Below are 24,496 nucleotides of genomic sequence, written 5' to 3'. Positions count from 1 at the left end.
ATCTTGCAGATACAGATGCTTTCTCTGTCTGAACTACTAAACAATCCTCTAGACTAGGCTTGACTCTGTCCTCTCTCTGCTGTCTCCTCTCTAGGTGTGGCAGTGCGGCGGGAGCATGGAGGTGCTGCCCTGCGCCAGAGTGGCGCACATCGAGCGGACAAAGAAGCCGTACAACAATGACATTGACTACTATGCCAAGAGGAACGCCCTGCGGGCCGCCGAGGTCTGGATGGACGAGTACAAGTCCCACGTCTACATGGCCTGGAATATCCCCATGAATGTGAGCATAGCCATGGTCTGACAGCGCCGGACCTTTGGAGAAACATACGGCCACGGTCAAGGCTTGTGTGAAGATAGAAATAGAATGACATTCTACGAAAAGAAAGGGCTTATTTCTATTGATGATATAAATAGAATGACATTCTATGACAAAACAGGGCGTATTTCTATTGAGTGTAATGGAGGTGGTTCGGTGAACCAAGCTCATGAGTAACCTTGCCTAAGACCTGAAGACTTGTGTTAGCTAATACCAAAGCTTTAGCTCAGCAGGGTAACACAGTATTATTAACACAGTAACACAGAGTTCGAACACTGTCTGCTCTTTTACTCACCCATCCATCCATCCTCCATCCTCCATCCTCCATCCTCACCACTTGTTCATTCAGAACAGCATCCTGTTCTGTGCCGGGCAGGGCCCCTCTAGAGAGACTATGCCTCAATGGAAATTCAGAATTCCGATTTCATCCCACTCAACCTTCAGAGCAGCTCAGTGAGATCTGAACGACGACGTCTGGCTCTGAGTGGTGGAGCTGAGAGCTGAAACCAAATGAATGAGGGGGCCTTTCATTTAATCAGAGTCCACTTTCATACACATCAGTTTAGACGTAATTGCTTTCAAGAGCCATTGAAATGGGCTTGGAAAATAATAATTTTCAATAATCCCCAAAAAATTCTGTACTGCAAAAGATCTGTGTGTCACAGGGGGCAGGTGACAATGCTTTATTAAAACACAGCCTGGTAGAAATTGTATGTTTTTCAAAACATTATTGTCAGTAGAAACAAGCTTTGGATTGTGTTTCACTCAAACAAGGCCTCCTGCACAGGACCACATTAAGGTAACAATCCTAGGGAGGCCAATGCCTCTGTAAATGTGGCAGAAAGCGAGGGAGAAGAAGGGAGAGGTACAATGGATGCATGCAGGAGGAGCAGCCTACTGATTGAAGGCCTCCGACAGTAACTAAGACAGCACCCTATAGACAAACTAGCTTATCGCATAACATTCTTTATGTAATTACAATCCCACTGACATGGTGCTTTTGCCTCTCTGTCCCATGGCACAGAAGTTATTTTATGTACTGTACAAAACGTTTAATGTTATAACTAATCCATCTCCCATTCCCTCCACCACACACACAGAATAATTGGTTATTGGTTACTCTGCTAGGAGTGCAGGGTCCATGATTCACTGTGGTTACCACCATCAGGTAGTCCAAATAACGTCTCCCAAATGGTATGCATCTGTTAGCCTCATGTTGTAGCTAGTTAGGAAGACAGAGGACAATGCCATTATTCTCAGATATTAAAATATGGTTGATACCCGTGGAAAAGGGAGATTTTTAAAGTCAGTGTGCCTCTTAATGAGGCAGTGTATGTCTGCTGCAGAGGCCAGGGCACAGTGCAGAGCTCAGAGCAGAGCAGTTATTAAGCAGCCACCTCCATGCACAACACCAGCCGGCACGGCGGGGCCGTGAGGACTCATAATTAAGCAGCTGATTAGAATTTGCACAGCATACATGTCTAATGAAAGAACAATGAGGGTCCCACATGACAGGCCACCATCCATCCATCTCTAAACCAAACCCACTATTCCTCTCTCAGCTTCTCTTTTCCTTTTTTCTACCCTTCCTCCTTCCAGCAGTCTTTCCAGGCCTCCATTTTTCTATTCAAACCACAACAAGTGGAGTCACATGTTGCTTAGCTAAGTAGATAATAAGTAATAGCCTCCTGGGTAAATGTTAAATGTGATTTATTTTCCTGTTGCTACCAGAACCCTGGGGTTGACTATGGGGATGTGTCTGAGCGGGTAGCCCTGAGGAAGAGACTGCAGTGTCGGAGCTTCCACTGGTACCTGGAAAATGTCTACCCAGAGATGCGCATCTACAACAACACAATCACATATGGGGAGGTGAGACATTCACTGTTCACTATTCACTATCAACGATAGCGATACAAAAACAAAAGCATGTTTTGAGTGGAGTACCTATACTGTGTAGTGGAATACCCGATTTACATTTTCACTACTAAAAAAGAAAAAAATATTTGAGTGGAATAGCTGCAGCCTACTGTGTGTTTGAAGACACTTTCTACAAATAATACACATTTCAAATGAGTTCATTTGCAAACCCACAAATTCATGAAATCTTTCCTTCAGTCTTTTGTTGAATTATTTGGCACGCACTTGTCTCTTGCAGTGATTGCAGGGTGTGCTTTGTTTTTTTTCTCTGTATTTGCATATCAGAGCTTCATTATAAGAAGCAGTGATTTCCTTAATGTCACATACAGTACCACGCGAGCTATGTTTACACAATGTGCACTCAATCAATCTACCATTGACATTGTATTTCACCGCTTCTGCACTTCTGCAAAGATTACATGTTGAAGGAAATACATTCATTTAGAGGGAGTCATCGAAAGGTAAAGGTATCATGTTTCCACAGAAACGCTGCGCAGCTACAAAATTTGATGCAATTTCGCCGTAATGAGTTTTAATTACACACTTATTAGCTTTCGATGCCAACTTGATTGTTTGAGCTCGGCTGCACAACCCTGCACAGCGGAAAAGATTATGACAGGATGAGAAATTGAGCGCAAGAAGTCAGACAGCCAATTCAGAATCATTGTAAAATAAAATGACTTTTACTTATTGATTTCGACATCAGAGTCGGGGGAGAAAATCAATAAGCTTTTCAAGTATATGGTCGGCATATATCAGATTTAAAATAGGCCGTAACTTCATCAAGCAGCACAATGTTGGCGGCCCTGGCCCCATGAATGGTGCTAGCCCTGCTTCTTGCAAATGGATTCAAGTCTTGGAACAGTTACCTTGTGTTGCCATACCGCAGCAGCTGAACAACAGCTGCACCCCCTGCACTGACCAGACCAGTGGCCCAGTACATCACTGGGACCGTGCTCCCATCCATCCAGGACATCTACACGAAACCGGTGCCTGGGGAAGGCCCGCAGCATCATCAAGGACCCCGCACACTCCAGCCACGGGCTGTTCACTCCCTTACCGTCGAGCAGACGTTATCGGACCATGAGGTCGGATACCAACAGGCTCAGAGACAGTTTCTATCTACAAGCCATCAGACTGCTGAACACTTGAACTTGATTGACCACCAGCTCAGACATACACACATCCACACACACACAAACACATTCATGCTACACACACATCACAGCTGCTGCTACCAGTTTCTTACTATGATTTGTAAATACTGCACAATGTAAACACTTGATCCCCCCTTCCCCACGTGACTATAAATTCTACCTTCCTGTATTATACTTATGCTAAAATGTTTACTCTGTTCTACTGAGCCATTTACTTTATAGTTGTCTTTATTCTTGTGTTTTATTATTTCTTATTGTTGTTGCATTGTCGAGAAGGAAACTGCAAATAAGCATTTGGTTGGACGGTGTATACCATGTGTATCAAATACATACGACTAATAAAACTTTAAACTTTAACCAGACAACACAACATGATAGATATCTTCATGTAACAGTATTGTTTCTGTCCCTCTCCTCACCACAACCTGGGCTTGAACCAAGGATCCTCTGAATACATCAGCAACTGCTGCCTACGAAGCATTGTTAGCTATCGCTTCACAAAAGCTGCAGCCCTTGCAAAGCAAGGGAAACAACTACTTCAAGGTCTCAGAGAGAGTGGTCACTGATTAAAACGCTATTAGCTAGCACCGCAAACTAGCTAGCCATTTCACACCCGTTACATTCACAAGGTGGAAATAAAGTGATACACATTCAATCACATAGTCTTAAAGGCACACTAATCCACACTACCATCTGGACTAGGAGGAGTCTAAGAGATTAGAGAGGTTTATTTTGCTTACATGATCTTAGATTAAGCCTATCAGTCCCGAGACCCCAGCAAAAATTGGCTTTTCATATATCTGACATTAATTTAGCTGCATGTTCAACCCTTATATTTAGCCTCACTATGAAGTGAGGATAAATATAATTACAACACAAAACAACACAAAATATTTATTTATTTATTTTATATTTAACCTTTATTTAACTAGCCAAGTCAGTTAAGAACAAATTCTTATTTCCAATGACGGCCTACCCCGGGTCAAACCTGGACAACGCGGAGCCAATTGTGCTCCACCCTATGAGACTCCCAATCATGGCCAGATGTGATACTGCGCAACTTGGGAGCATTCATGAATTTTATTGACAGATGTCAATCAAAAAAATAAGGCCCGCCAAAGCAAAAACCTGATAAAAATGAATTTGTTTGCTCACTGGGAAATTCATATACAACTATTCAGTGACAACTGTGTGGAGTTTGGAGTTTGTGACAGCAACTATCTGAGTTTGTTAGAGTATTATAGACACTATGTCCTGGGATTTCCAATGATCTTCTATGTAGAAGAACCCCTTACCTTCTAATGCTTGTCAGTGTCATAGACATGTCACATGTGCGTATTCATGAGTCTCAGCTTTTTATTGATAGCTTTTACTAGCTCAAACTATTAAGACTCTACATATGTTTTTGGAAAAAGACCGAGACTCCGGGCCCCTTCTGGTTCCGCCCTTGTCTCACAAACACAGAATAATGGTTGGTACAGTATCTATGGATGCAGAAGAAATAGACAAATACAATTGTCCAGAACAAATCCCAGAAGTCTGTAGCTGTTTTAAAGGGGTCCAAAACATCATTGGCTCATTGGGTTAAAATGGAATCTCTCATCACTGTAGTGTGTACATTCTTACTTTATGAGATGTGAGATGATAAAGTGCCGTTTCTTATTACTAATATTTAAAAAATATATATATTTTACAGTATATTCTGGACAAGAGGTTATAAAAATTATAGAAAATATGTTCGATAAGACTGTTATAACAACAGTTTTGTGTTTATAAAATTTAATTCCCTTACTGAAAATAATAAATGCAAACTTTGCATAGACACATGCACTTAGTACATCTTTCCCTGAATCTAAGCGTAGCCTGATTTCCATCTTCATGTGTGTATATCTGTGTTGTTTGGTGTGTTGCAGGTCAGGAACCGTGAAGTGTTTTTTGTATGGTGTGTTGCAGTTCAGGAACAGTAAAGTATCTGCCATGTTTGGTGTGTTGCAGATCAGGAACAGTAAAGTGTATGCATTGTTTGGTGTGTTGCAGGCCAGGAACAGTAAAGTGTATGCATTGTTTGGTGTGTTGCAGGCCAGGAACAGTAAAGTGTATGCATTGTTTGGTGTGTTGCAGGCCAGGAACAGTAAAGTGTATGCATTGTTTGGTGTGTTGCAGGCCAGGAACAGTAAAGTGTATGCATTGTTTGGTGTGTTGCAGGCCAGGAACAGTAAAGTGTATGCATTGTTTGGTGTGTTGCAGGCCAGGAACAGTAAAGTGTATGCATTGTTTGGTGTGTTGCAGGCCAGGAACAGTAAAGTGTATGCATTGTTTGGTGTGTTGCAGGCCAGGAACAGTAAAGTGTCTATATTGTTTTGTGTTTCGCAGGTCAGGAACAGTAAAGTGTGTATGTTGTTTTGTGTGTTGCCAGCCAGGAACAGTAAAGTATCTGTTGTTTTGTGTGTTGCAAGTCAGAAACCCTAAAGTATCTGTATTGTTTGTTACGTTGCAGGTCAAGAACAGTACATCATATGTTGTTTGGTGTGTTGCAGGTCAGGAAAAGTACAGTATCGTTGTTTGGTGTGTTGTAGGTTAGCACCAGTAAAGTGACTATTTTGCTTGGTGTGTTGCAGGTCAGGAACAGTAAAGTATCTGTTGTTTGTTATGTTGCAGGTCAGGAACATTAAAGTGTATGTGTTCTTTGGTCTGTTGCAGGTCAAGAACAGTAAATGATCTGTTGTTTGGTGTGTTGCAGGTTAGGAACAGTATGTTGTTTGGTGTGTTGCAGGTCAGGAACAGTATGTTGTTTGGTGTGTTGCAGTTACATTTTAGGTGCTGTTTTTGTGTTGCAGGTTAGGAACTGTAAAGTGTCTGTGTTGTTTGGTATGTTACAGGTGAGGAACAGTAAAGTGTCTATTGTTTGGTGTGTTGCAGGTCAGGAAGAGTAAAGTATATGTGGTGTTTGGTGTGTTGCAGGTCAGGAACAGTAAAGTGTCTATTGTTTGGTGTGTTGCAGGTCAGGAAGAGTAAAGTATATGTGGTGTTTGGTGTGTTGCAGGTCAGGAACAGTAGAGTGTCTGTTGTTTTGTGTGCTGCAGGTCAGGAAGAGTAAAGTATATGTGGTGTTTGGTGTGTTGCAGGTCAGGAACAGTAAAGTGTCTATTGTTTGGTGTGTTCCAGGTCAGGAACAGTAAAGTGTATGTTGTTTCATCTGTTGCAGGTTAGGAGCAGGAAATAGTCTGTTGTTTGGTGTGTTGCAGGTCAGGAACAGTAAAGTATCGGTTGTTTGTTAAGTTGCTGGTCAGGAACAGTAAAGTGTATGTTGTTTGGTGTTGCAGGTGAGGAACAGTAAAGTTTCTGTGTTGTTTTGTGTGTTGTAATTTAGAAACAGTAAAGTGTCTGTTGTTAGTTGTGTTGCAGGTCATTCACAGTAAAGTTTCTGGGTTGTTTTGTGTGTTGTAATTTAGAAACAGTAAAGTGTCTGTTGTTAGTTGTGTTGCAGGTCAGGAACGTGTCTGTGTTGTTTTGTGTGCTGCAGGTCAGGAAGAGCAAAGTGTATGTGTTGTTTGGTGTGTTGCAGGTCAGGAACAGTAACGTCGCTGTGTTGTTTGTTGTGTTGCAGGTCAGGAACACTAAAATGTCTGTCGTTTTGTGTGCTGCAGGTCAGGAAGAGCAAAGTATATATGATGTTGGTGTGTTGCAGGTCAGGAACAGTAACGTCTCTGTGTTGTTTGTTGTGTTGCAGGTCAGGAACACTAAAATGTCTGTCGTTTTGTGTGCTGCAGGTCAGGAAGAGCAAAGTATATGAGATGTTGATGTGTTGCAGGTCAGGAACAGTAAAGTGTCTGTGTTGTTTGGTGTGTTGCAGGTCAGGAACAGTACATTTTAGGTGCTGTTTTTGTGTTGCAGGTTAGGAACTGTAAAGTGTCTGTGTTGTTTGGTGTGCTGCAGGTCAGGAAGAGTAAAGTATATGTGGTGTTTGGTGTTTTGCAGGTTAGTGTCTGTTCTTTCATTTGTGGCAGGTTAGGAGCAGGAAATAGTCTGTTGTTTGGTGTGTTGCAGGTCAGGAACACTAAAGTGCCCGTTACTAGGTGAGTTGCATGTCAGGAACAGTAAAGTGTCTATGTTGTTTGGTGTGTTGCAGGTCAGGAACAGTAAGGCCAGCGGCTACTGTCTGGACCAGGGATCAGAGGACGATGACAAAGCCATTCTCTACCCCTGCCACGGGATGTCCTCACAGGTTAACAGATTTCACTCTCTTTTGTATATTTACAAATAATATAAACTGTTTACATTTTCGGTTGGTTGGACATGAAGATACCTTCTTTCTTCACTAAATAATTTAAGCATTATTCTTACAGTATGCAGTGTAATGCCTTGGTATGGCACTTATCTTAATATTGACAGCCAAGCAAAATCTACAAATCACATTTCATATTGGTGAAATAAGCTCAGAATTGTGAATATATTTACAATATAATGAACAAAAATATAAACGCAACATGTAAAATGTTGATCCCATGTTTCATGAGCTGAAATAAAAGAACCCAGAAATGTTCCATATGCACAATAAGCTTATTTCTCTCAAATGTTGTGGACAAAATTGTTTACATCCCTGTTAGTGAGCATTTTTCCTTGGCCAAGATAATCCATCCACCTGACAGGTGTGGCATATCAAGAAGCTGATTAAAAAGTATGATCATTACACTGGGGACAATATAAGGCCAGTTTTGTCACACAACACAATGCCACAGATGTCTCAAGTTTTGAGGGAGAGTGCAATTGGCATGCTGACTGCAGTAATGTCCACCAGAGCCGTTGCCAGAGAATGTAATGTTAATTGCTTTACCATAAGCTGCTTCCAATGTGGTTTTAGAGTATTTGGCAGTATGTCCAAATGGCCTCACAGCTGCAAACCACGTGTAACCATGCCAGCACAGGACCTCTACATCCAGGTTCTTCACCTGCAGGACCATCTGAGACCAACCACCTGGACAGCTGATGATACTGAGAAGTATTTCTGTCTGTAATAAAGCCCTTTTGTGGGGATAAAATCATTCTGATTGGCGGGGCCTGAATGGGCCTGGCTCCCAAGTGGGTGGGCCTATGCCCTCCCAGGACCACCCATGGCTGCGCCCTTGCCAGGTTCTTCACCTGCAGGATCATCTGAGACCAGCCACCTGGACAGCTGATGAAACAGGAGTATTTCTGTCTGTAATCAAGCCCTTTTTTGTGTGGATGAACTCATTCTGATTGGCTGGGCCTGGCTCCCAAGTGGGAGGGGCATATGCTCTCCTAGAAACACCTATGGCTGCTCCCCTGCCCAGTCATGTGAAATCGATAGATTAAGGCCTAATAAAAAAAAATACATATATTGACTTTGTTCCTTATATGAACTGTAACTCAGTAAAATTGTTGAAATTGTTGAATGTTGGGTTTATAATTTTGTTCAGTATAATTCATAATGCGATTGATTTTTGCTTTCCCGTTTGTTTATTCTAATATTTTAATCAATGGCCTCCCTGGTAGTTCCATTATAGAATATTCACTAGATGCTGACCTGTGAGTGTGAGGGCAAAAGGGTCTTTGCAACTATTTTTGTGTGCCTGCAATCATGCAAATATTATTCATGGCTGATATTTTCCCCCTCTGGATGCGGAGTGACATGTTTATTATCAGTCGCATGCTGAATATAAAATAGTTGCAGAGTGTTGGCTGGCTCTTTTCCCCTTCCCTCCTCCAGAGAGAGCTCAGTGCGGTGCAGTAAAGCTACACTGAGTCTTTAATCCTACCCTCAGGGGAAATAAACAAATGGAAATGAATGTTATGTCATTGTATCATTAGATTACAAAGCTACTACACAGGATGCAGTTCCATTTTTAGAGTCGTTTTGATTTTACTGAACTTTTCCTATTACGTATAAAAAATGTAATTGTGCGGAATAAATCTTTATTAGTCTCTCTGTTTCCCCCATGCCTCTTGTAAGGAGGTTTAAAACCAAGATGACAATGGCTCACCTTGTCCATTTGGGCTAATCCTGATAAAGGGCATGGCAGAGGATGGGGATTCCAGGGCCAGGGTCGCCCCACTCAACCCACCTGGCTCATCCCAGCAGGAATACCTGATGTGTGTGGTGTACATGGAGCAGTGGATGGTGTATGTTGCTCCCTGTTCTTTGTTTGAACCATTTATGCTAAGAGGCCTTTTAAGACCCCAGCAAAGGGATCTGTAGTAGTCAGGGGCTGCGTCCAAATGGCATAGGATGTCATTCTCATACAGAATAGGGTGCCATTGTGGATGCAAGCAGGGTGTTTCACATGACACGCTGGTCTCCTGCTGTTGCTCAACCCCCATAGGGAGAGGAAATGTGCTGTGTTCTGTCCAGGGATTCTGTACTGTATGGTCGGCTTGCCTATGAGAATATAACACAATAGATATGGTAGGAGAAAATCCAAAGAAAAACCAACTGTAATCTTTTTTTTTGAGAGCCGATGCTCTTTCAATGGAAAGTATAGGGGCATACTGAATTCTAACTCCCATGATGCAATTCCTATGGCTTCCACAGGGTGTCAGCAGTCGATGTTCAAGGCTTCAGGCTTGTAACTTCGAAAACGAATAAGAAATATCAGTTTAACTTCTCTAGGGTAGGGGGCAGCATTCGGAATTTTGGATGAAAAGCATGCCCAAATTAAACTGCCTGCTTCTCGGGCCCAGAAGATATGATATGCATATAACTGGTAGATTTGGATAGAAAACACTCTAAAGTTTCCAAAACTGTTATAATAGTGTCTGTGAGTATAACATAACTGATTTGGCAGGCGAAAACCTAAGAAAAATCCATTCGTGAAGTTTTTTGGGGTGTGGTTTGTAGTTTTCTATTCAATGCCATTACAGTATCCATTGACTTAGGACTCAAATTGCAGTTTGTATGCCTTCCACTAGATGTCAACAGTCTTTAGAAATTGTTTCAGGCTTGTATTCTGAAAAATGAGGAAGTAAGAGCAGTCTGAATGAGTGGAGCCTAAAGTGTCACAGAGCTTTTTCATGCGCACAACCGACAGAGTGCCTTTCCTGTTTACCTTTTATATTGACAACGTTATTGTCCGGTTGAAATATTATCGATTATTTAGGCTAAAAACAACCTGACGATTGAATATTAACATCTATTGACATGTTTCTATGAACTTTACAGATACAATTTGGATTTTTTGTCTGCCTGTTTTGACTGCGTTTGAGCCTGTGGATTACTGAAGAAAACGCGCGAACAAAACAGAGGTTTTTGGATATAAAGAGACTTTATCGAACAAAAGGAAAATTTATTGAGTAAATTAATGTCTGCTGAATGTAACCATATGAAGATCATCAAAGGTAAGGGATTAATTTTATCTCTATTTCTGACTTGTGTAACTCTTCTACTTGGCTGGTTACTGTTAGTAATGATTTGTTTGCTGGGCTATGTTCTCAAATAATCGTAAGGTATGCTTTCGCCGTAAAGCATTTTTGAAATCTGACACCGTGGTTGGATTCACAAGAAGTTAATCTTTAAACCTATGTAAAATATGTTTTGTTTTCTGAATTTTTATAATGAGTATTTCTGTATTTGAATTTGGCGCCCAGCAGTTTCACTGGCTGTTGAAGAGGTGGGACGCTAACGTCTCACGTACCCAAGAGAGGTTAAGTACAGGGACTCACTCTTGGGAATTCATGTATGCGCGCGCAATGAAGACAGAACGCAACAGCTAAAATCGGTTTCCTTCTTTCCGTAAGAAATAATATCGTTTGATTACATTTTAGGGTATCTGAGGAGTAAATAGAAATGTATTTTGACTTGTTGAAACAAAGTTTAGGGGTAGATTTTTGGATTCCTTTCTCTGTATGTTGAACGAGTGGATTACTCAAATCCATGGCACCAACTAAACAGACTTTTTGGGATATAATGAAGGTATTTATCTAACAAAATGACATTTTATAGCTGGGACCCTTTGGATGACAAATCAGAGGAAGATTTTCAAAAAGTAAGTGAATATTTAATCGCTATTTGTGAATTTATGAAACCTTTGCCGGTGGAAAAACATTTTGATGTGGGGCACCATCCTCAAACAATCTCATGGTATGCTTTCGCTGTAACGGCTACTGTAAATCGGAAAGTGCAGTTAGATTAACAAGAATTTAAGCTTTTTACCTAAATGTTTAATATCCATAATTTTTATGATTATTTATTTGAATTGCGCGCCCTCCATTTTCACCGGAAGTGTCCCACTAAGCGGGACCCCTAGCCCTAAGGGGATTTATTAAGGGCAATTTCACCACTTTTCAACCTCATTTCATTATCTCACAATACCAGTGTCTACATATGTGAAAACAGCACATTTCTAAGTTTTGTAGAAAACTTCTACTCAATGTACTCAATGTAGTGATGAGCGATTAACTAAAATGTCAGTTACAGTTGAAGTCGGAAGTTTACATACACTTTAGCCAAATGCATTTAAACTCAGTTTTTCACAATTCCTGACATTTAATCTGAGTAAAAATTCCCTGTTTTAGGTCACTTAGCATCACCACTTTATTTTAAGAATGTGAAATGTCAGAATAGTAGTAGAGAGAATGTTTTAATTCAGCTTTTATTTCTTTTATCACATTCCCAAGGTGTCAGAAGTTTACATACACTCAATTAGTATTTGGTAGCATTGCCTTTAAATTGTTTAACTTGGGTCAAATGTTTTGGGTAGCCTTCCACAAGCTTCCAACAAGAAGTTGGGGGAATTTTGGCCCATTCCTCCTGACAGAGCTGGTGTAACTGAGTCAGGTTTGTAGGCCTCCTTGCTCGCACATGCTTTTTCAGTTCTGCCCACAAATTTTCCATAGGATTGAGGTCAGGGCTTTGTGATGGTCACTCCAATACCTTGACTTTGTTGTCCTTAAGCCATTTTGCCACAACTTTGGAAGTATCCTTGGGGTCATTGTCCATTAGGAAGACCCATTTGCGACCAAGCTTTAACCTGACTGATGTCTTGAGAGGTTGCTTCAATATATCCACATAATGTCCCTATCTCATGATGCCATCTATTTTGTTAAGTGCACCAGACCCCTCCAACATGATGCTGCCACCCCTGTGCTTCACAGTTGGGATGGTGTTCTTCGGCTTGCAAGCTTCCCCCTTTTTCCTCCAAACATAACGATGGTCATTATGGCCAAACAGTTCTATTTTTGTTTCATCAGACCAGAGGACATTTTTCCAAAAAGTATATGCAGTTGCAAAGCGTAGTCTGGCTTTTTTATGGTGGTTTTGGAGCAGTGGCTTCTTCCTTGCTGAGCGGCATTTTAGGTTATATCGATATAGGACTTGTTTTACTGTGGATATAGATACTTTTTTACCTGTTCCCTCCAGCATCTTCACAAAGTCCTTTGCTGTTGTTCTGGGATTGATTTGCACTTTTCGCACCAAAGTACATTCATCTCTAGGAGACAGAATGCGTCCCCTTCCTGAGCGGTATGACAGCTGTGTGGTCTCTTGGTGTTTATACTTGCGTACTATTGTTTGTACAGATGAACGTGGTACCTTCAGGCATTTGGAAATTGCTCCCAAGGATGAACCAGACTTGTGGAGGTCTACAATTTTTTTCTGAGGTCTTGGCTGATTTCTTTTGATTTTCCCATGATGTCAAGCAAAGAGGCACGGAGTTTGAAGGTAGGCCTTGAAATACATCCACAGGTACACCTCCAATTGACTCAAATTATGTCAATTAGCCTATCAGAAGCTTCTAAAGCCATGACATAATTTTCTGGAATTTTCCAAGCGGTTTAAAAGCACAGTCAACTTAGTGTATGTAAACTTCTGACCCACTGGAATTGTGATACTGTAATGGCTGTCGTCCTCTTCTTCCTCTGAAGAGGTGTAACAAGGATCGGACCAAGACGCAGAGTGGTAAGTGTCCATGTTTTAATATAATCCACTGAACACAACAAAAAATACAAAATAACAAAGTAACCTAACCGAAACCGTCCCGTGTGGCATGAACACAGACACAGGAAACAAACACCCACAAACCAACAGTGAATACAGGCAACCTAAATATGGTTCCCAATCAGAGACAATGCAAAACACCTGTCTCTGATTGAGAACCATATCAGGCCAAATGACAAACCTAAACATAGAAACACATAACATAGACTGCCCACCCCGACTCACGCCCTGACCATACTAACTAAAGACAAAACAAAGGAAAATTAAGGTTAGAACGTGACAGATACATTGAATTATAAGTGAAATAACTTGTCTGTAAACAATTGTTGGAAGAATTACTAGTGTCATGCACAAAGTAGATGTCCTAACCGACTTGCCAAAACTATAGTTTGTTAACAATACATTTTTGTAGTGGTTGAAAACGAGTTTTAATGACTCCAACCTAAGTATATGTTTACGTCCTACTTCAACTGTATTTTTTGTTTGTTAAACAACTAATTTACCAACATCAGTTCAGTTAAATTGAATTCCATTTTGTTAAGTTTTCTTCTGTGAGCGCAATGTGCAGTTTTTCTATAGATAAATTTAGATCAAGCCCAAACTGTGCGATGTACTAGGGAGTTGAGAGAAGAGACAGAAGAACGCACGATCTAGAGGGATATAGAGCAGTTGTTTCGTGAGGTTTCTCGACCTGAAAGTACATGATCTAAGTGATTGATAGTTGGTATTCAGCAGTCATAAAAATATATACTATTCACATTGAAAAGCAACCAATAAAGTGTAATTGTTCGGAGAGCATAGTCAGCAGCTTTATAGAAATGGGATGATAGGCCTCAAACTAATGTAATTGTACAGTGGAGTACAGTATAGCAATCTCAGAGTGGCACATTGCAGAGCTGTCGCTCCGTGGTAGAACGAGGTGCGGAGGGGGGATTTCCATAGCAATAGGTCTCACTCTGAAATACTTCCTGCTATACAATAACACACATACATCATATTTACTATACTGTACCCCAGCCTAGTGTTAATGAGCCAATTAGTGAACTCATGATTAGCCTGCCCCAAAGAGGCTCCCACCCAAACTTTACTGTGCCAAGTAATTGAGCATCAGGCTCTAATGTTTTGAGAACAGGTTGATTGGCTTGGCATAATAATTTCCTTATGGTGGAAAATTATTTGGTATAGTCAGATTTTAATTGCGTTAGGAAATAAAGGCATCCACTCCTTAACGCTGTAAACACATCTTAACAGGGATTATATTGCTGGACTGTCTACAGTTCCCATTTCCACTACTGATGAATCAGTTTATCACGCCAGTTGCCACACATTACACAACCCCTAAACACCAGGATGGAAAGTCAGTTGGAGGACATTTGAAAGAAGAAAAAACAAGAGTGAAATGAATAAATTACAAATTAAATCACATAATCGTTGAAGATGTATTCGTCTTGCTGCCAGGAAGGAATTCATGTTCAAACAGGGTTATAGTGATTCAAACAGAATGGAAAAACAGCTACCACTTTGTGATACAGATAGAGCTGTGTCGGTCATGAAATTTTGTCAGACGGTAACTGTCAAGCAAATAACTGCCGGTCTCATGGTAATTGACCATAAATTAACATAAATACGTTTAGCATCTCCATGCTTCCACGCATTGCATACAAGCCAGTGATGCGGACCTTTGAAACATCTACATTTGAAAATGTCGAGTAAATAAATGTAATATAGCCTACACCATCACAATAAATTTATTATTACAGGCAGGTCTAAAGAAACATAATGATATGAAGAAAATATGGATTATTTCAGAAGAACAGAATAGCATATTCGGAGTTGTCCTTATGTTAGGCTCAGATCTGGCTATGCCATATGGCTGTGGGCTACACTAGTTCATTTAGCAGATAAGATTTGCTTATAATTCCTGGGGCATTATTTTATATTATTATATGGTAAGAAGAACACAATTGAATGTTGCTGAATAAAAAAGAAAGGATATTTTCCCCAAACGATTTCTGAGGGAGTGTGCACATGCAGCTGTTCTGTGTTAAGTGGTTAACAAAGTGATCATTTGAAACCGGTTGTCACGCCCTGACCTTAGAGAGCTTTTTATGTCTCTATTTTGGGTTTGGTCAGGGTGTGATTTGGGTGGGCATTCTATGTTCTATATTCTATGTTTTTGTATTTCTTTGTTTTGGCCGGGTATGGTTCTCAATCAGGGACAGCTGTCTATCGTTGTCTGTGATTGGGAACCATACTTAGGTAACCCTTTTCTCTCCTTTCTGTGTGGGAAGTTGTCTTTGTTTGTGTCACTATATGCCCTTAAGCTTCACGGTCGTTTTGGTATTGTTTATTGTTTTGTCGGCGTCATTCTAAATAAAAGGAATATGTACGCTCACCACGCTGCGCTTTGGTCCACTTCCTTTGACGGCCGTAACACAGGTCCTCCTACATTGCCTTCAGAACGTATTCATACCCCTTGAATTATTCCACATTTTGTTGAGTTACAGCCTGAATTCAAAATGGATTAAATACATTATTTTCTTACCCATCTACACACAACACCCATTATGGCAAAGTGTGTTTAGAAATGTTTGCAAATTTATTGAAAATGAAATACCAAAATATCTAATTTACATAAGTATTCACACCCTGAGGCAATACTAGATAGAATCACCTTTGGCAGCGATTACAGCTGTGAGTCTTTTCTGAATAAATCTCTAAAAGCTTTGCACACCTGGGTTGTGTCGTGGAAATTTATATTGAGAGAGACTTTGTCATTTCTTCAAACAATCATCTTTATTTAATATCGATTAATTATTGCAATAACGAAGCTGGTCAACAGCACACTCTAAAGTGCGTGTTGCAGAGAGCTTAACCGAAAATGAAAAAACAGAGATCTTATATAGGAGACCTAAACATGCTTAGTCACCCCTCCCGTGCTGACTTGGGGACACCACAAGCCACCATGGGTTAATCTCCTGGTTATTTGCATAGATGTTGTTTTACCCCCAACCCGGCTTAGTTTCCCAGATGCCAGATGAAGATGAGACAATGAGGGATTGTTCTAAACTCTTCCAGGCTATCTCTGTCTCGGGTCACACACACCACATCTTGTCTATGGAATGCCAGCTGTAGATATTTATCACCAAGTCATTGTCAGCTAAAGCTATCTCTAGCAAAACCCGTTCCCTTGACCATACGCCCAGACTAACTGCAGGAAGCTAGAGTGGAAACACAGCATTAATAGAACAGAAATGTCTTACTATTTGTTAACTATTAATCGTTAGCTGTTAATATCAAACAAATCAGGTAAATACGTAATTTTTCTCTCACAGTTGTACAATATTTGCACATTATACAACACACGAGTCAAATCCTTGATGCTGACTGGTTAATGATGTTGAAATGCCTATTTACTCTGTTCCATCTCACTGACCAATCCACTGTCTCATCAGCCCATACAGGCAATTTATAAACTTGATCTCCACTATAAAAAGCATCTAGACATTATCTCCCATTTTTTTAGACTAGCATTTGGTTGTTAACAGCGGAGATTTGTATAAACCTTCCTGTCTGTCTTTCTGACATTTGTACATTGTTTCAATATTGAAATTTGATCATCAGCTGTCCCATAGTAATGCACATGTCGGGAATTGGGATGAGACAGACAGGCAGACAGCTTTTCTCAGCCAGTCGAAATCAAGAATCAGCTGGCATAATTTTTATGGATATACGTATACAAACAAATGTCAATAGAAAACATGTCAAACGAAATTAATTGTAGATCGTTTTCAGTCTTTCCAGCTTCAGTTTGAAGTGATTGTGTTAGCTGTGTTGTTGGCTAACTTAGCTTCTCTGAACAGTATCCTGACGAGCACATTTTCTATGTCAGGTGAAATCATGCATCATTAGCTCATTGTTATGGATGTATCCAAATAAATGTCACTAGAAAACAGCTTAAACAAATGCAAATGCAGCTACTTTGCTGTTATTCTGACTGTGCCATTTGATGTGACTGTAAGTTAGCCGTAGTTGGCTAGCTAGCAAGCAAGGGATAAGAATGTTTCCAACCAATATGGCAATAACACATTTAGAACGAACAACTGTGTCATGTCCATAGATACATAGCAATAACACTTAGTCTCGGGCCTAACAACACCCGTGGCAATATATCCACCAAACACCGACTTCTCTGGCATGATCTCCTAATTATTCTTTTTGAATTCTTCAATCTCTAACAAGGTGGTTGTTGATCATTTCTAGACAGCCACTTTCAAGTCTTGCCATAGATTTTCAAGACGATTTAAGTCAAAACTGTAACTAGGCCACACAGGACCATTCAATGTCATCTTGGTAAGCAATTCCAGTGTATATTTGGCCTTGTGTTTTAGGTTATTGTCCTACTGAAAGGTGAATTTGTCTCCCATTGTCTGTTGGAAAGCAGATTGAACCAGGTTTTCCTCTGGGATTTTGCCTGTTGCTTAGCTCTGTTCTGTTTCCTTTTATCCTAAAAAAAAACCTTTGTCCTTGCCGATGACAAGGATACCTATAACATTATGCAGCCATCAACCATAATTGAAAAATATGAAGAGTGGTACTCAGTGATGTGTTGTGTTGGATTTGCCCTAAACATAACACTTTATATTCAGGACATACTGTAAAGTTATTTTCTTTGCCACATTTTTTGCAGTTTTACTTTAGTGCCTTAATGCAAACAGGATGCATGTTTTAGAATATTTGTATTCTGTACAGGCTTCCTTCTTTTCACTGTCATTTAGGTTAGTATTGTGGAGTAACTACAATGTTGTTGATCTATCCTCAGTTTTCTCCTATCACAGCCATGAAACTCTGTAACTATTTTAAAGTCACCATTGGCCTCATGGTGAAATCCCTGAGCGGTTTCCTTCCTCTGTGGCAACTGAGTTAGGAATGACACCTGTATCTTTGTAGTGACTGGGTGTATTGATACACCAACCAAAGTGTAATTAATAACTTCACCATGCTCAAAGGGAAATTCAATGTGTGTTTTAATTTATTTTATTTTTTTACCAATGTACTGTACCAATAGGTGCCCTTCTTTGCTAGCCATTGGAAAACCTCCCTGGCCTTTGTATTTGAAATTCACTGCTCGACTGAGGAACCTTACAGATAATTGTTTGTGGGGTACAGAGATGAGGGAGTTATTCAAAAATAATGTTAACCACTATTATTGCACACAGAGTGAATCCATGCAACTTATTATGTGAGTTAAGTGCATTTTTACTCCTGACTTTATTTAGGCTGACAATAACAAATGGGTTAAATATTTCATGTTTTATTCATTTGTAAAAATGTCTAAAAACATAATTTCACTTTGACATTATGGGGTATTGTGTGTGGGCCAGTGACACAAAATCTTAATTTAATCCATTTTAAATTCAGACTATAACACAACATGTGAATAAAAGACAAAGGGTGTTCATACTTTCTGAAGGCACTGTATGCTTAATTTATAACCGCATGAGTGATTTATGCAACTTTAGAATATATTAGAAATCAAAACATATAGGCTAAGGTTTGTATCATAACTAAAGCTGCATGATGCGACTGAGGATGATTTGAAAAAAGTTGCATGAAACGTATGTGCTCTAGCCTACAAATTAGCCTACTAATATAAGTGTGGAATTTTATTTTTTTTAAATGCCCCTTTCCCAAAAAAACATTCACTCGAATAGTGAATGGAGGAAGAGCTTCCTGTGGTTACATTTTTAATATGCCGGGTAGGTTACACCGGTTTTAAAGCGGATTCATGTGCTTCATTTTAAGAATTGAACAATAAATATACTGTATCACAAGAAAACTGGGATCATCTTTTAAATAGTGGCAAGTCAAAACTGTTTTCACACGCGATTGCACATTGACTGGGTTTCTAAAAATACATATTTCTGCACCTGCCTGGCATCATTCACAAGTGATAATATTCTCACCCATCAGACTATTCTCATTGTAATCTTGTCTTTACATCTACATAATAATAAATGTGTGAAATTTGTTTTGATTTACTGTAGAATGGGCAATTATTATGCAACTGTCAGAACAGGAGCAGGGGAAAATAGACATGCACTTGAATAACTAATGGAGGACACTTTTCCCGCTGTTCATTTTCATGCCAGCCAGGTAGACTACTCCGGTTGTAAAGTGAAGCAATATGCTTAGTAGGCTATTAGTAGGCCGAGCTTATAGATTTGCATTGATGCATTGATGTCAGAGTGATTAGAGGGACAATAGAGTACCAGGCCATTAGCGACTAGCCGTTGGCAAGTTTGGTATGCTACTAATGACCATCAGCGGCATCAGAGCGCACTTTTGGAGAAGCCTAGGGGGTCTCAACTGTCAGGTGGAGTTTGACTGGTCATGATTCGTGACTGCCGGTCTGTTGGCAATATGGTCACTTTAACATCCCAAGACACAGAACAATATGGATAGAGTTTAACTTCAAGGATCAACTTTACTGCTCCAGGATCTACATTGTACACTTGTTTTCAGCATGCGAAAGATTTGAAAAGATGGTATTTGAAATACATTCCCTTGGTATTTCAATAGAAATAGTGAAAAGGCAATCAGCCACAGGACCTTCACCAGACCCAAGGTAGTAGAAGCTGAAAAGTCTGGACAAGTAAGTGATGAACCCATTGCACATTTTTCATGTGTTCCAAATTGGTGTCTCTTTATGTGCAGCACTCTGTGCAGCACTCTGCACAAAGAGCACTCTGTCACCTTCAGCCAGAGCTCCAGTACAGCCACTGTCCCCACATGAGCTGGCTTGTATATTGTTTATCCGGCTCTGAGTATTTGGTTTAAGGGAGTGGTAACAGAAAATATCAGCCTGCAGCAGCAGCCATTCATTCAGCTGCAAGGCTCACATAATGTCCATCTACGCCGGGTCGTCAACAATATGGGTTCAAAAGCATTCCGTTATATTGATGTATGGTTTCAAAAGCATTCCGTTATATTGATCGACCCCGACCTCCTCTTGTTCTGGTTCATACAGTTACTTCCGTTACAACACCCCCTTTTACCTGGATGACTGTGGAACAATGTGGAAGAGAAGAATATTGCGATGTTGGGCTGTATTGAAGACCCACCTATCTTTATCTTCTCATTTCTGTTAGAGGATCGGTGTAATGAATAATGGATGCTATTTCTACTGTATCCTTAAGTAACAGATATGACACACACAGACACACACACTTTCTAGTACTGGATTGAATGACCAGGGATTATGTCTGGTTGAAAAAAGCATTAATAAACTATGCCTCTGTTTGTATTATAATGTCCTAGGACAGTAACATAGATAATAGACTTAGCAGCTCCATAAATATCTTAAGTCTGCATACAGATAATGAATTTGCTCACTGAATTAGAGATGAATGGTGAAAATACTTTCTGGTGCATTTACTTACCAATTTTATTTGCAGCATTTACTCAAATGTACAGCGTTTTGGATCCATGTTTCTTTTTGTTATAATCAAATGAACTGCCTGATGTTCATCTCTGTTTTTCAGCTTGCCCGTTACTCAACAGAGGGCCTGCTGCAGTTAGGACCCCTAGGGTCAACCACCTTCCTGCCCAATACAAAATGTCTCATTGACGACGGAAGAGGGCGCACGCCCAGCTTGAAAAAATGTGACTCTGTTTCGCGGGTTTCGCAGAGGCTGTGGGATTTTACACAGGTAAAAACAAAACACAAATGGATTCAAATACAATAATTGATCAATGTTTCTGGAAGAGCCTCGGGCTTCTTCAAATTAACGGAGTCATGTATTGCATACATATTGAGGAAAATAAATTGTTCTCTATAATAGTATGAGCTACGTGTTAAATGTGAGATTAAATGTTGTTGCTGCTGATAAAGGTCCCTCCATTGTAGAAGAGTATGCCAAATCCCACGTCCATTCAGTGCATTTGCATTCACAACTGTCACATGACCGAGTGTGCCTGTATGGAGCAGGTAATAGTAACACTATTTGAACATAATAACTACCATCAGGAATATAGAGAATGATTTGAGGTTACACAAAGTTGTTTGGAACAATGTGTTCTATTTCAATATCAGTGTTTTTGATAGGATCCTTTTGTGTCTTGTTTTGCAGAATGGTCCAATCATCAGCAGGGACACTGGACGGTGCCTGGAGGTGGAGATGTCCAAAGATGCCAACTTTGGCCTTCGACTGGTGGTGCAGAGGTGTTCTGGTCAAAAGTGGATGATACGGAACTGGATAAAGCATCCAAGGCATTGAGGCAAGACATTACCTCTGAGAAAATTATATAATTTCAGTCTTGGAAGACAAACCCATGGACAGACAGTCAGAGAGCATTTCATATGAGATAGCTATAGGCCCTGGGACTGATGAGATGAGTTCACAGTGTGTGGATTATTCTATGGACTGTGTGCACTGAGCCCTCCCCTTAGAGCAAAAAGCTTTCAACTGCTGAATCTTCAGAAGAATATGATCAATATATAGTATGTGTTCAGCTGAGCTGAGGGTCAAATGTGGAGACTATACCATAGGCTTACAGCGAGCTATATAGTACTGTTTGAAATACTCTACATTTCTTACAGAACATGCACCTACATGTACAAAATAATAATAAGACACTTGAATGAAACTCACAATGTGGTTCAACACTGACAATGACAAGAATTGTGTTTTTGATATAAAGCCAATCCCAGGAATCTTTGCAGATGAGGTTGGAGCGAGTCATTTTGTTGATTCGACTGAGCAGATCAAAAGATGAAATTGCTTATCAGTCGCCATATCAATCTGTAATTACTTCAGGCTGTCATTTGGATAATTGCTTTGGACATTTCACAATCCTGATAAGAGATTTTTTTATATGACTCAAAAAGCTGTTCATCTTCCTGATGAACTTATAAGAATGCAAAGCAACTACTGTTCTCACAAATACAAAAATATATTATTTTGTATTTTTCTTTTGACTGTATTGCTTGCCACTAATTATCAGAGCAATAGCGTGCCTTTTTACATCCTTATGCTTCATCTGACCAGGGAATGTCAATTCCACAAGCATGTAAAAATTATGTTAAAGTAATTCATATATAAACCAATGTAAAGATGTCTAAATAATAGTAATATATTGTAAAATAGAAATTGGTATCAGTCCTCCAAGAAAAGTTAGGAGAAAAAAATGTTTTAATTAACTGCATTAATAAAAAAAATGCTATATTTTAAACCATTGAGTACAGAGCCAGGCAGTGTACATATTGGAACATTTAAAGATTTCTAAAGATTTTCCTTACCCACAATGCTGTTCACTGCATGTTACATGGAAGCCAGGGCCTATTTTTACAGATGTAAAGCCAGATGCGGGTGGTTGTTTGACTTTGACAGCGTAAGCCCACTTACCTGCCTTTGTTGTGTTTCCACTTACAGCCTCCTACTGGATTCTGGCCTCGCAACTCTCTAATCGTTAAAACCCACCCACAGAATAACAGGTCTTCACAAAGTACTGAAAGCGTTCCAATTTATTACGCTCAGCAAGAAACTCTTTTCCCACTGTATTTTCTGATGCCCAGCCAAAAAGTGAACAACTTTGAAGATAAAATAACTCTCTCTAAACCTTTTTTGGTGCCTCTCATATTTTGTCTCTCATTTATTTATACTGAATGGTCAAAATGTAGGTGCAAAGGGGATTGTGATTGCTATGACACATGTGCCCATAACATTTTCTTTACAAAGGGATGATATTTTGAAAGCTGATGAATGTTACTTGCAAGAAATGTCATTGAATGTCATCTAGTGGATTAGCATTAAACGGCTGAATATGAGACAATAGCTATTGTACACCTCCTAGCGGAGACCAAAGCGGTTCGTCGGACCGGGTATGCATTACACGTTTCATTCTCGCTCACGTGCCGTACAGACAGATAGTGTGACAGTGAGTGATGAGCTGGGTGGCAGAGGGGTGGTAGAAAGGGGAGCGGTGTGGGGGCGAGAGGTGCAGGTGGACAAGGACACATAGCTCTCATGCGAAGGGGGCCTGGTAGTTTCTCATTGTCATGCTGACAATAGTATTTTTATGCCTGGGTCCCAGCCAACAGGGAGAGGTGACTTCATTATTCAGACAGACGAAGGGAGCACTCTCTGACAAATTAAGGCGGAAGGGTGAGTCACATAGAATCTCATAGGACCCATTGCGAAATACAGTCAGTCACACTGCTGTGAGATTCTGTGAGACTTGGTTTGGGAACATTGCAAACTATTGGCCTATAAACTGTGTTGTGTTGTCTGATCACATATATATGTAGGCAGCTTGTTACTGCAATCAGATAATTATTCTACAGAAACATTGATGGCAATTACTGGGATGTACAAGAAAGAGGAGAGCACTGAAGCATATAGTTTAATGAGGGTTCAAAATAAACATAAGCCTGGCTGTAGATATAGGATACTTTGAAGATATGTAAAATAAAATATCCCATTGGTCTACAATTGAAAGCCCCAAAACATTCATTATAATCCATCTATTATCTATTCTGTTGAATCTTAACTCGTAATTAATTAAGAATAATAGTTCAGTTCAAGAAACACCCTGTGCAATTCAGAGGTAACTTTATGGTGAATTTGAATAAGTTGCGTCTAATGTATTAATGTTTATGAGCTCCCTGAGATAAAATTATAATTTCCACATCCAATATTTATTTTACTGTCTAATTCTGGCCTAACCAAAATGCATATAATTCTGGGCACCAAATCAATAAAAGTAAATACATGAATAAATGGGCAGCACATTAAAACATTTTAGCTTTTTGAAATAAATTGAATCGTACCCTGAAATTTGTGTAACGACTTAAAATCTGCATAGCTACAGTATAAACAGTTGAAGTCTAAAGTTTACATACACTTAGGTTGGAGTCATTAAAACTCGTTTTTCAACCACTCCACAAATTTCTTGAAAACAAACTATAGTTTTGGCAAGTCGGTTAGGACATCTACTTTGTGCATGACGCAATTCATTTTTCCAACAATTGTTTACATGCAGATTATTTCACTTATAATTCACTGTATCACAATTCCAGTGGGTCAGAAGTTTACATACACTAAGTTGACTGTGCCTTTAAACCGCTTGGAAAATTCCAGAAAATGATGTCATGGC

At 39.9% G+C, this 24,496-nt stretch overlaps 1 protein-coding gene across 1 annotated transcript in view; it reads left to right on the top strand.

Annotated features, from left to right (window-relative positions):
• LOC129853453 (polypeptide N-acetylgalactosaminyltransferase 9) overlaps positions 1 to 22,959 on the top strand; it is an 85,055-nt gene extending 62,096 nt beyond the window's left edge. The window contains exons 7-12 of the mRNA XM_055919504.1: positions 95 to 280; positions 2,048 to 2,185; positions 7,520 to 7,615; positions 20,884 to 21,051; positions 21,472 to 21,619; positions 22,774 to 22,959. Of these exons, the coding sequence (XP_055775479.1) occupies positions 95 to 280; positions 2,048 to 2,185; positions 7,520 to 7,615; positions 20,884 to 21,051; positions 21,472 to 21,618 (735 nt within the window). The 3' untranslated portion in view covers position 21,619; positions 22,774 to 22,959. The remainder of the gene's footprint in view (positions 1 to 94; positions 281 to 2,047; positions 2,186 to 7,519; positions 7,616 to 20,883; positions 21,052 to 21,471; positions 21,620 to 22,773) is intronic.
• The last annotated feature ends 1,537 nt before the right edge of the window (positions 22,960 to 24,496 follow it).

Source organism: Salvelinus fontinalis, chromosome 4 (genome assembly GCF_029448725.1).
Source record: "Salvelinus fontinalis isolate EN_2023a chromosome 4, ASM2944872v1, whole genome shotgun sequence".
Taxonomy (NCBI): Eukaryota; Metazoa; Chordata; class Actinopteri; order Salmoniformes; family Salmonidae; genus Salvelinus; species Salvelinus fontinalis.
This window is presented reverse-complemented; position numbering and strand designations above follow the sequence as displayed.